Source organism: Prosopis cineraria, unplaced genomic scaffold (assembly GCF_029017545.1).
Source record: "Prosopis cineraria cultivar Desert tree isolate PC_DT_omini unplaced genomic scaffold, ASM2901754v1 PC879, whole genome shotgun sequence".
Classification (NCBI taxonomy): domain Eukaryota; kingdom Viridiplantae; phylum Streptophyta; class Magnoliopsida; order Fabales; family Fabaceae; genus Prosopis; species Prosopis cineraria.
Window position 1 is genome coordinate 8,077 of NW_026556204.1, and position 14,150 is coordinate 22,226.

At 31.1% G+C, this 14,150-nt stretch overlaps 1 protein-coding gene across 1 annotated transcript; it reads left to right on the top strand.

Annotated features, from left to right (window-relative positions):
• Nucleotides 1-9,882: 9,882 nt before the first annotated feature.
• Nucleotides 9,883-13,865, top strand: LOC129298666 (equilibrative nucleotide transporter 8-like). The gene is made up of 2 exons (XM_054937085.1): nt 9,883-10,490; nt 13,100-13,865. Exons 1-2 carry the CDS (start codon nt 9,932-9,934, stop codon nt 13,819-13,821), a joined length of 1,281 nt encoding a protein of 426 aa, XP_054793060.1. The 5' UTR covers nt 9,883-9,931; the 3' UTR covers nt 13,822-13,865.
• The last annotated feature ends 285 nt before the right edge of the window (nt 13,866-14,150 follow it).

The window sequence follows — 14,150 nt, forward strand, 5'->3', positions numbered from 1 at the left end:
TCTTGGCTCCTCACCACTAACTTGCTCTTGCCATGGATGACAATGAATGATTCAATTTTTAACGCGTCAATCCATTATATTATGATGCATTTCAAGAGGAAAAAAAGGGGGGGTGAGGAATCACGATTAGGATTTTTGTATTTAAGAAATTTTAAAAGATTATGAGTTTTGAAATTTTTAGAGGAGGCCTGAGGTTTTGAGATGAGGTGATTTTTACCTAATAAAAAAACCAAAAAAAAAATCCCACTAAGGACATTAGCTTTGTTATTTTTCCCCCAAAACATCTAGTTGCCGATTTCAAGTTTAATTAGAGATCTTAGATTAATGTCCTTAATCGAAAGTATACTGACTGAATTGATCCAAATTAAAAACCTATGGGACTACTAGATTGCATGAATCGAAGTTAAGGAAGTGAATCAATAATAGAGAAAAAGTTTGGGAGAATATCAACCAAGGCCCCAATAAAGAAAATATTGCGTGTAAGGCCCAAATAGTTCTGAAACTTGTCTAAAGGCCCAAGGTCCTTAATTAAAATTAAATTTTCATGTTCAATTACTGAAATGTCCATGCTTTATTTTTTAAAATCTCCACTGTCATCAGCGCAGGAACCCAACTACGCCATGCCTTTGTCCACACCAGATGCTAAAACAGTTGAAGAACCATTATGGGTAGCTTTGTTGCCTTGCCTAATCATCTAGTACGGGTTTCATAGCTAAAGCCAAAGGTATGTCAATTAAATCTTTCTCAAGCTTCTTGTGAAAAAAAAAAAAAAACTCCTCCAAAGATAATAAGTGGAAGGGCAAGAAAAGGAAGGCTACCCCTACACTTGCTGCAAAGGCCCCCACACCTTCCTAGCCTGAAGGTTATCCCAAAGGCCCCTACTCTAAAGCATAAGTAGAAGATAACCCCGAAAGTCCCCTCTAAATCTCAAGCACCTCCTCTGACAAGCGTAGTGAGATGTTGAAACATTATGCATCTTTCAATAAGGGCGTGATGATTGATTTTGAGCCGAGGGTTTATGACAATATTGATACTTGGGGTAACATCAATAATGAGGTTACAACAGATGTGATCACCCATAGGGAGGAAAGGACAAATCTTTGTAATTATTTTCAATAATTTACTTGTATTTAACACATTTTATTGATCATTATATTATTTTAACATAAGGTAATAATTTACTCTAAGAGGATCATTATATTATACACATCCATGATAGCACCTAGGAGTCTCTTAGATAGGATGCATTTGATAAGTCCTCATATTACCTCCCCCTATGAAAGGGGGTTAAGGAACGAGGAGTAGTGAGAAACCAAATCACATGATATCATTGATTATTTAAGACAATGTCTGATTAGGTAGTATCAAATTTTCTTGACACCATTTTGTGATGGTTGAATCATTTTTAGTAATCGTATTTGAATGTTTTTTAATTAAGTTGTTTTTGTATAACACATGCTAATATATGCTCATTGTGATAGAGATCATTAGATGCTACTCATAATCAATCCATGTAAAGGCATGATTTGGTACCTTGATCCCCTTCGAGGGAAATCAGATAACCGAAAACATATCATAACGATATTCAATAAGTAATTAGTTAATTAATTTTTCTTTACATCTATAAATTATTATTTTCATGTGGTCTTTCATATAAAGTTTCATATTGTCATGTAAGGCAATCCACATGTTTCGAAGCGCAAAAGCTTTGCCTTCCATCCATAATACTCAAAATTATGAGGACACATTTGAATGGATAATAATTAAGGTATACATTTACCCTAAATTTATTTCATCAAATTTAGTTTATTATTTATTATATTTTAACTAATTTTTTTTGTTTAATCAAAAGAGTCTACAACAATATAACAAGACTAAGAATTGTGACTGCAGCATCATGAGGTACATGAAAGACATAGTTAGTCATGCACCAAATGATAGGATTTTGCCTAATCAAGTATGTTTTCTATCTCTATTTTATTAATTTTAATAATTTATATTATATTGCACACATCACATACTTAAGCTTGATTTTTATTATGTTTAGCTTAATTAACAGCACTTTGAGGATGTATTTGTAGAGGAATATACTGCAACTGACATAGAAAAAGTTTTGAAAGAGTTGTCCCAGGATTTATTCAAGCAATGGGTAAAATATACATAGAAGATGAATGATCACAACCATTATCTTGCTCAATTTTGATTCTTTATATATATTCTTTATACTTAGGCAAAATATACTTACTTTGGCCAATTTTAGTTTTTTGGTTAACTTTGGTCAATTTTAGCTTGCAATATATTTTACTTAGAAATTTTTTTTCTTGTAATTACTTTAGTGTATATGCATTTTTTGACAAATTTGTAGTACTTTTTAAATAGATTTTAGAAGCTATTATAGGGAAATAAAGGTGGATTTTGAATAATATTAATCAATGCATTTGGTTTGTTTTGAAATTGCACAGGGGTTGCTAGAAATGTAAACCCTTATTTTTTTAAAAAAAATAGAGAGGCAAAACTATATAACAGTTATTTGCAAATAACCACTATATAGTTGGCTAGGCAACATGTAAAAAATGACCAATCATGAGCCTAATTATCTAATGGCTTCTTCAAAATAACTATTATATGTGAGGAGACTATATAACGGTTATTTATAGAAAACTATTATATATTTTATTGAAAAGTACTTAGGACTAAGCACTGAAACAAACTATATAATAGTTAATTGTTTGTAAATAACCATAAAATAGACTCTAACGATATAGGCTAAAAGCCACTATATAGTTTCTTCTATATTATATAGCCTGAATGTGTAGTGATTAAAAACTAGTATATATTGACAAAAATAACCACTTTATAAATGCTATTTTTAAGTAGTGTTATACCATCATCACATGTTTTGAGTCCATTTCACAACTTGAGTGCCTAAATCTTTCTTTTATCCTCATGTGTTCTAGTCTGACTATCATAAGTTTTAGTTTGCTACTTAAGTTTTACCTAAGTCTAAGCCTTGAACTTCTAAGCCATACCATTTCACTGTAAGTGTTCAAAATTTGTCAAACCCAAACTCACCAGTTCTAGATCATATCCATCCATTTTTCAATGTGTTTAAGAAGTCATTCACTTCTTGTATCTTATACTCACATGTTCTAGTATGGACCCTTGTGTGTTCTAGCATTCCAAAGAAGCTTATGCTTTTGCATCTTAAAACACCCAAGCTCCAAATAGAATCCTCGCATGTTCTAGTCTAAGTGTCATTGAAGCCTTTATGCACTACTCATCCTGGGTGAACCTAAAACACACATGTTTTAGAGTTCTCACAAGCATTTAATGAGTTTCATATAAAAAGTTCTTTTGGTGAATTTCCTCATGTACAAACAACAATGAAACGGATATAAATGCCTAGCTGATATAATCTTCCTTACATTATAAATAAAGTCTCATTTAAGTAAATTGTTAAAAGATTAACTGATTGCATTCATTATTTTACCTACTGCATTTATATTTTTTAAAAGCTCTTTGTTTTTTAAGTTTATAAGCTTTTACTATATTCTAGTATACTATTTTTGAAAGTTTGTGTTTTAGAAAACTTATTTCATATTTTGAAATCTTAGAAAAGGTTTTTCCTATGTGTTTAATAGCTTACATGGTCTGCAAAGTGATTATAAATTAAAATCAAGACTTGTAAAGTCTTGTGTTTATACTATAGTTGCAAACACCTTTTCAAGTTTATGTTTTTGGTAAAAACTCTCAAGTTTGTTCTCAAAGACTGGATGTACACTAAATGGTTAGGTTGAATCAGTGTAAATCTTTTGTGTCAAGCTTCTCATTTTATAAACTTCATATGTTTTATAAAGCTCATTATTTAAACTTTGTTTTGATACAAAACTCTATTTTTTGGTTGGGAAAAGTTTTTGAAAATTTATAGAATGCCTAATTTACTCCCCTTGTTTGGTGACCAACTTAATTAACTGATAACTTGTTTCTTGAATATTAATAAGTTAAGTCATGTTTAAATATTAATAAATTATTGCTTATATATATTAAAACAACTTATTCAAAATTAACAGCGATTCATATAAATGTTTGGAATCTAAATTTATAACATACATATTATTTTATACAACATAATATTGATAACTTGACAATATTCAAGGAATAAGTTTAAAAAAATATGACAAGTTGGTCTTTAGAAGTTGAGAACTAGTTTCTTGAATATTAACAAGTCATATTCAAAATATTGACAAGTTACTATTTAGATATTTGCAACATCATGTTTGGAATTAATGGTAACCCATGTAAACGCTCTAAAACAAAACTTATTATGTGTGAGTATATTATTTTGCACTATATAACTTAAAGGTTTAATTGGTTTAGTAGTCTTCTATGGGTTGGAGAGCTAAAAGATTATGAGTTCAAACCCCGTCGATCCATTTTTAAGGATCGATCACTATTGATATGTCTAGATTAATTAATTTATTGAAATTCATTTATGTCACCATAAATGTGTTTGATTTCATACATAATTAATAAACACAATTAAGAATATAATTTATATTTTAATTTAATTAATAAATTTATTAAATGACATTTAATATATGAAATTTTAAACATGTGACTTATGGCAATAGGCCTTTGGTGTACTTGCCATCATAAATGTGTCTGATTCCAAACAATTTAATGTGTATGAATCAGACACAAATAAGACTTAAATTAATAATTTATTTTAATTAATTAATTTGTTTAATTTCATCTAATGCTTCATACAAACATTTACGGTGACAGTTTGTTTTTAGCTCTATTGCTACAAATGCCACATTTTTTAACTTATTTATATATTTGTCACTAAATCTTATATTACCACAATTTTTAGAGAAATTGTGGCAAAAAATATATAATTAAAATTATATTTTGTACTAATGATGATAATGCCTACCACTAGTACAAAAAATTTTTTACAGCGGTTAAAAATGACTTTTTACAGCGGTTAACGAGACGATGTTATTCCAGAGGATGTAAAAAGTCTCTCTTTTTACATCGGTTATAAACTCGATGTAAAAATTAAATTTTTTACATCGGTTATAGAGCTGATGTTGAAAGTTATATACAAAAAAATTAAAAGAAATTTACTTTAATTTTTTACACCGGTTCTTATTCCAACCGGTGTAAAAAGTGCACCTTTTACATCAGTTGGGACTTACACCGGTCCAACCGGTGTAAAATGTTCACTTTTTACAACCGGTGTAAAATGTTCACTTTTTACACCGGTTGGGATAAGAACCGGTGTAAAAGGTGTGAACTTTTTAAACCGGTTGGGAGCGGAATCGGTGTAAAAGGTACACTTTTTACACCAGTTATGACCATAACTGGTGTAAAAAATATTATATTCTACAACGGTTGTGTTAATAACCGATGTAAAAAGTATTTTATTTTTTTTATATTATATTTATTTTAACAATTTTACCCATTCCTGTGCATAGAAATTGCCAAATCAGACAGCCCAATTAATTTACAATTGTTTATCAAGTATTTATCAACTATACAAAGCTATTTAACTATTAAAAAAACTAATAATTGTCAAAATTGCCATTCCTGTGCATAAAAATTGCCAAATCAGACAGCTCAATTCATTTACAATTGTTTATCAAGTATTTATCAACTATACAAAACTATTTAACTATTAGGAAAACTAATAATTATCTAAATTGTGTCAACTATCAAAATTAAAACATGTCTAAAAGTAACAAAAAATCTCACAAGTTCTCCACAAAATAGGTTGCCCAACGTATGCGGATGTCTTCAATTTCAGCTTCAGAAAATGCATCCGAATTGTCGAACATCTAAAATTTAATTCATAAAGTAGGCATATCAATCAATTTCAAATAACATAATAAAATAAAATTTTTAAAAATATATATATTTACCTCTTTTGTAAATTCGGTCATGCCTAATGTGATAATATTGAGCATGTGCCTCATGATATATAGACCGCACAAGTTCGTCCTCACCGGTTGTCTATGACTCTATATAAGAACAAATCATAAAAAATTAGTAAGAAATCCTAATGATTGAATATATTAATAAAGTATAGCATCACCTTTGGCTCAATCCATGTGGGATTCTTGAGCTCATGTCCATGCTTTTGTAAGACTATATGCGTGTATTTTTTTATACTTCATACCCATTGGACACAAGATCTTCTTGGCATCATAATAATGATTTGGTAGTACATTGCCCTTCGGAAACATTATTTGAAGTAACTCTAACAACCATGTAAAACTTTGATCACTCCACCCAGCTCTTGCCTTTAAGGTAACTAGTTTTAACACCCCAGATAATAAACTAAAATCAGTGCACCCCGGGTATAGGGCTTCTCTGCGTCAGTGCACAAGTTATCATACACATGTGCTTGTTCAAAAGCCTCTTCCCCAACATCACGGATCATATCCTCTAATCAATCTTCATTCATTTCTACTTCATCATCAAGATTATCAACTCCCACACATTGAGATGTGTTATTATAATTTTTCAATCGTTCACTATGCCAAATTCATATTGTATAATTTTTGCAAATCCCATCACAAACTAAGTGCTCTCTTATTTCGGGAACAAATAGTCCCCTCTCATTCAAACAATTAACACAAGGATAATAGAACCTTTCACTATTGTCAACAGCATTTTTCTTAGCAAATTTCAAAAATTCTTTCACCTCATTATCATACTCATCACTCGTTCGTCTAGCATTCATCCAACTACGATCCATATGTCACCTCCTAAAGAATATAACTAATTTTGTTATCTTCAAACTATTTTAAAAAACTAAGTTCCTAATTAAATTAAGATTTGAAAAAATTTCGGCAGAATCTCTCCTAAAAATTGGATCTCCCAAGACTTTTAAAAAAAATTTACAAGAGAAAATTGACAATTTTAAACCAAATAAATGATCACATACAACAACCTGAGGCCTTATGAAGCCACTAACAGCACTCCCAGCAACAATCAATATCATTAAAAACTAAATTTAAAAAAATTAAAAGAAAGAATAAATTTAAAAAAAAATTTGACAGAGTCTCCCCTAAAAATTGGACTTCCCAAAAGTTTTAGAAAATTTTACACAAAAAAATTAACAATTTTAAACCAAATAAATGAATCACATGCAACAACCTGAGGCTTTATGAAGCCACTAACAGCACTCCCAGCAACAATTAATATCATTAAAAACTAAATTTAAACATTATAAAATTTAAAAATTTATATTCAACACATACCTGGGTGGTGGCAGCTGCAGCAACGGCTCAACACTGAGAGGGAGGGAGAAGGAGTGGTGGAGGGGGGCAAGAGGGAGGGAGAAGGGCAGGGGGGAGAGTGAAGGGGTGGGCAAGGGGAGAGGGGCAGGGGGAGTGGGCGGCGGGACGAGGGGCAGGGGGAAGGCCGAGGAAGGGGGAGTGGGAGGGGGACGGGCGGCGGGACGAGGGGGAGGGGATAGGCGGCCGAGGAAGGGGGAGTGTGAGGGGGAGGGGGCGGCGGGACGAGGGGGAGAGGGAGGGGGTTGGGCGGACCTAAGGGGAGGGGAAGGGGGCGGCCGGACGAACCGAGGGGGAGGGGGAGGGGGCGGCGGGACGAGGGGGATGGGGCTGGGCGGACCAAGAGGGAGGGGGAGTGGGCGGACGAAGAGGAGACGAGAGGGAGGGCGCGAGAAGGAGGAGACGAGGGAACTGATGAATGAAAGGAGAAATGAATTTAAAAAATATTTTTTACACCGGGTGTCCAGGCACCCGGTGTAAGTTTTTACACCGGGTGCCTGGACACCTGGTGTAAAAAGTGTTTTTTTTACACCGGGTGCCTCCACCCAGTGTAAAAAGTATATATTTTTCACCCGATGTAAAAAGTTAGCCTGGACACCCGGTGTAAAAAGTGTTACATAATTCAAGATAATTATAAAAATGCCACCGCCTTTATTTTTTACACCGTTTGCCTTCCAACCGATGTAAAAAGTACCCCATAAATTTTATATTTTATACTAGTGTACAATGGTAGGTTTTTTTTTCAATAAAGCAAGGGCATTTTAATAATTGAACTAGGAAAATCAATTTAAATTAGGGACCTCGGGCTTGTAGAAAAGCTTCAAAATCATTTGGGCCTTACAATAATCATAAGGGCTAAGATATTCTCCCAAAAAGTTGAAGAGTTAAAAGTTATATTTTCACTAAAATAAAACGTAAAGTTAGACAATCAAATGTATATAATTTTTTTGTTAAAAAAATAATGAGAAAATTAAATAAAAATAATTAATACATATTATATAATTATTAAATATTACTCTCTTTTTATTAATATTAAGTTAATATTAATCATCAATAACATAAACATTTAATAAACCAATACAATATATATTTTATTTCTATTTAATTATATCAATATTGTATAAGGAGTAGGTGTGGAAATAGGGTAAGCCAAGTTACACTTTAGACAAATATACCTAAGCTTGTGTGGTAAATCAAAAGCCCAAGCCTGACTTAAAGCCTGCATAAGGCTTTTCTCATGGCTCAAGTCTGAGCCTATCTAAAACCTAATCTAACCTAAAAACTTATTTAAAAGCCTACTTAAAAGTAAATCTTTTAAATAAGCTTATATTTTAGTATTAAATGTCTCAAATATACTTTAGGACTAGTAAAATATATATATATATATATATAACTTAATTTATCAATTATAATATATAATAATTAAAAAGACTTACCAAACTACAATACAAAAAAGGACCTAAAAATTATAAAAAAAGGACTTAGAAATTAAAGGAAACAGAAATTACAAACAAGGACCTAAAAAATTATAGAAAAGGGCCAAGATAATTTTATTGGTCTTTTTTTCATATTTTTTAGGTCCTTTGCTATTATTTTTATGTTAACTAATGGTTGAAGATAATTTTTATTAGTAGTAGGGGCTATATTGTACTGTTTTTAAAAAATTGAAAAGGAACATTACATTAAAAATGAGTTTAAGGTTCAACACATTCTTAGACTTATGGTTTACAGGTCGATTTATTCTTTTACCCAATAAATTTATTTGAGTTTTTTTATTACAAATTACATTTGTATTATTATTTATAGATTAGATTAAAATATTCTATATTTTATTACACATTCTTAAAACTTAAAGAAAAGAAATACATCCAAGTCCCCCATAACACAATTAAATAATATAATATCCATTAGTAATTAAGTATAGCAAAAGACTCCTATTCAACTAATAAATACCATAAGTTCTATTGATAATTAAATGCCACAACATTAACTATTAATGCACCTTGTGATGTTTAGTACTGTAATTGTCTTGTGGGGATGTAATCATAATTTTCCCAAAATAAATCCCACTTTTTCTTTCTGCCAAGAGAGACAAATGCACTAATTCATCATTCGCTGTGTAAAAGGTGAACCCATTATAAATAATGGTTAGTGTGGTTAGTAAAAACTTAATTGATAACTTACATAGTCGAGACTCAGTTGATAAGGATATGATTCATAATTTATAAGGATTTAATTCAAATTTTATCAATAGGAAATTTATAAGAACTTTTATAAATATTCTTTAAATTTAAAGATATATCTTAATCCTGACAAATCTCTAGATCTAACTCACTTAAATTTTTTTTTTTTTTATAAGGCAAGCTCATCAGCCCAGGGTAATGCGCCAAATATACGGTAAGGCGGATGAGACAGCTAAGCTTAACCCATGTGTAAGTGTACTATCCCAAAGGGTATATCTAATATCACCCATCCATTGCTGGCCCCACAGTCACTATTCTCCATCTCCAACCCCAAGATCATTCGCATATATACGACCTCCTCTTTTAATCTCAGATGTCAACCAACTTGTCTCTCTCATAATGTCACATGCAATTTCTCAAATAGTCTCCAACTAGTTAATATCGATGCAGCACAAGATGGAACTTCCAATGAAAAAATCGTCGTCATCGTCTGATCATTGTCAAAACGACGCTGTCGTTCAAGACCCTTACAGATTCGCTTACATCATTCACTTCTTCCTCGGGGCCGGAAACTTGCTGCCCTGGAATGCGCTCATCACCGCCGTCGATTACTTCAGCTACCTCTATCCGAAGAAGCACACGGAGAAGGTTTTCTCTGTGGCTTACATGACATCTTCTGTGCTGGTTCTTTTCGTGATGATGAGCTGGCCGAGAGCTTGGAGTAAGATAAGCTTAAGGTTGAGGATGAACTTGGGGTTCTCGTTGTTTGTCTTCTCTCTCATGGTGCCACCTGTAATTGACTGGGCTTCTGCGGCTGGCTGCTGCAGCCGTGGTGGCGATGGCGGCGGCGGCTCAAGGCCGAGCGGGGCGTACGGCCTAACTGTCACGGCGGTGATCATTTGCGGGATAGCCGATGGATTGGTCGGGGGGAGTTTGGTAGGTTCGGCTGGCAAGCTGCCAAAACAGTATATGCAAGCGGTTTTTGCTGGAACTGCTTCCTCAGGTAAGTGTAGCTTCACAAATTCAAGTGCTGTTTGAGTGTGTTCCTTTTTTTTTTTTAATATTATTTGGTAATATAGTTTTTAAAACTAATTTTTTCAACAAAACAATAAAAAATACTTTTAATTATATCAATTGAAAAATATTTTTAAAATTTAAAAAATGGTGATGAGTAGTTAATGATATAGTAATATATGATAGTTGCTGGTCATCACTCACCACTTTCAAATATTCAAATGTAATGTGCTTTAAAAATAAAAAAGAGTAGAATATCTTCATTTTTATTTTTAAAAGCAATAAGTGAGAATAGTTTTGGAAATATTTAAATCTAAAGCAATTACTCAAATTAATGAATTTTCTTTATTTTTTAAAAAAAACATTTTTTGTTTTAAAAAACAGAAGTAAAAAAGCCTTTAAAGTCTTCTTCTTTTCTTTTGGTTTTTTTTCCTTTTTGTGGTCTTTCTATTCTGAACAGGAAGATCTGTCTTTCTCTGCTGGATATATAACGGAGGAAGATACGAAGCCAATTCTGAATAATTTAAAAATTGAATTTCGTTGATTTTTTAAAATTTTACTGAAATTAATTATATATTCTCGGTATACATCTTATCAGGGTTTTTTTTAATAACACTTATGAGGTTTTCTTTTAACCTTTAGTAAAATAGGTTTTTTTTTTTGCCTGATTAAAAAAACTGTGATTTTTTTATTGTGACAGTAAAATTAGAGTTAACTCAATGCATTTAGACAAAATCCCAAGATGATAAAAAAGTATGCATCTTACGAGTGATATTTAACTTCTTTCATTTTTTTTATATTTTATATTTTATATTAACTTAAAATTTTCCAAAAGATTGTAATAATACATGTTAATAATGAAACTGTAAACATTGATTTTATTTTAATGTATAAAATGACTTTGTAATTTGTTTTTTAGTCTTAAAAAACTACATATTTAATTCTGAAAATAAATTAAATGTCTGTGTCATATTTATCACTCCACCCAATTACCGATCAATAATTTAGTCCCAGCAAATATATAAGAGAATGACATTTGGAAAACCTCCAAAAAAAATATAAAATAAGACCATGTTTTTTTTTTATCCTTCAGTTATTCACGTGTTTTTCTCCAAAATATTTTCACTGTGTCACCAACAAAAAAATATCATTGTGTCCACGAAGAATGAACAGTCACGTGATTAAACTAAAGTCGTTTCTCTCATTACTTAATTGACCATATATTGCTGCAATCAGTTTCAAACTTTAGCCCCACAAAATAAATAAATAAATAAAAATTTTAATTCGTCAAATTTGCTTTAATTATTAATATGTTATTTTAAATTTATTTTTTACTAATTTAATTTTTTAAATTTATTTTAATTATTAATTTGATTCTTATTATTTAAATACAAGATAATACTATTAAAATATACTAATATAAATAATAGAATATTGATGGTAGACACGTAGATTAAAATATATAATTATTTAGGTAAAGGAAAAATAGACTCATAAATTTTAAAATACAAAATAACAAAATGGATGTAATGATAATAATAAAAATTAAACTGATTTAAAAGCTAATTTGTTCTCATTTTACCTGTATATACATGTTAACTTATCAATATACTTTACACATAAGATTAATTAATTTAAGAGTCAATTAGTGTTTTAAAACTTAAAGAACTAATATGATGATTTCAAAAAATACAAGGGATCACAGTAACAAAAATTAAACTTAAAACACTAAATCAATTATTAGATCAAATTTGAGAGACTTAAGGTTTCGTACTTGCAAAATAAAACACCTTTTAGTATAAGAGGAAAGAAATAAAACATAGGAAAAATGACAGTTAAGGATCCCATAAAATTATTAATTATAATTAGGGATCTTGATTTATTGAAATCCTAATAATATAATGGACCATGGTCCTTATTTGTAATTATAAATATATATGAGTTTATAAAATTACCCTCACTTGAAAAATGAAAAAAGGCACTATTGAAATTACTATAATGAATTGAAACTATTATTAATCTTAATTGAAAAAATCAAAATCCACAATTAAAAATGAGTTTTTTTTTTTCAGTATGAAACTAAAGGCCACTTATGAGACTTTTGAAAGGTACATATGAATATATGACACTCATTTGAAAATTAATTTACAAAAGTCACTTCTAAATGTGAAACTAATTACTTGTGAATTTTTATGCTTGTCAATATATTGGTAAACTAGTTAGAAAATTAAGAAAAGATATTACTGAAATTACTATCATGAGTGAGGATTAGTGTTAATTTCAATAAAAAAAACTAAGATCCCAAATATTATGGAATGGGATTACTGAAATTACTATTATGATGAGTTGAGAGTATTCTTAATCTCATTTCTAAATATAAATCTTGATTTTTTCAATTGAGATTAATAACAGTCCCACCCATAATAATAATTTCAGTACCCAAAGATAATTTTACAAACTCACATATTTTTAATTCTAAATAAGATCATGGTTTATTATTGGGATTTTAATAATTTAAAATTTTTAATTATAATTAATGGTTTCATGAGGTTTTTAATTGTCATTTTTTATAAAGCATATCTTTTCTTGCCATTGCAGGCATTATAATTTCAATCTTGAGGATCATAACAAAGGCCTCCCTCCCTCAAACACCCAAAGGCCTCCAAACAAGTGCCCACTTGTACTTCATCGCCGCCACCATCTTCCTCCTCTGTTGCATCATCTTCTGCAACTTGCAGTTCAAGTTACCGGTCATGCAACAATACTATCTCCACCACGGCATTCCGGACATCGTCATCGTTGGGAACTCGCTGTGTTCTTCAGCGCCGAGGTTCTGGGCCATCGCGGCGAAGATCAGGTGTCATACTTTCGGAATCTTCATAATCTATGTAGTGACTCTCTCCATCTTCCCTGGATTCATTGCAGAAGATCTTGTGTCCGAGCTATTCAAGGATTGGTACCCTATTTTGCTTATATCAGTTTATAATATAGCAGATCTTATGGGGAAGTGTTTGACTGCGTTTTATATTGTGAAATCAATCAAAACGGCAACGTGGGCTTGCATTTCTAGGTTCTTGTTCTATCCTCTGTTCATAGTTTGTCTTCATGGACCGAAGTGGCTTAAATCAGAGGGACCAATTGTGGTTCTGACATTTGTGCTTGGGCTGACCAATGGATTTTTGACAAGTTGCCTTATGATTGTAGCACCAAAGTCTGTGGTGCAGCCATCGGAATCTGAGTTAAGCGCCATTGTGATGATCGTTTTTCTCGGGTTCGGGTTGGTGGGTGGGTCGGTTCTTGGGTGGGTTTGGTTAATATGAGCTTGCTTTTTGTTTCTTGTTGCGAGGTTATTCATGGAACTCTACTGTATGCACTTAGGACGATGATTGATCTTTGATAAGTGATAAGTTTGTTTTGATGAATCAAAGATGCTTTGAAAAATGAGAAGTGGAATTAAAAAAAAAAGAAATTAAAATGTTATAATTTAAAATGGTAGTTTTGCTATGTATACATGATAAGGAGAGATGCCTTCTTATTTAGATGTTTGATGGACTAAAAATAGTTTAACCTTAAAGAAAAACATATAAAATGTACATAACAACTAAACCATGCAAAATATAATTTAAAAATAATATTATCATTTATAAAG

Coding starts and splice junctions, on each gene's coding strand:
- LOC129298666 (XM_054937085.1), top strand. CDS start 9,932: ATGCAGCACAAGATGGAACTTCCAATGAAAAAATCGTCGTCATCGTCT. Junction 10,491..13,099: donor TGCTGGAACTGCTTCCTCAG/GTAAGTGTAGCT, acceptor TTGCCATTGCAG/GCATTATAATTTCAATCTTG.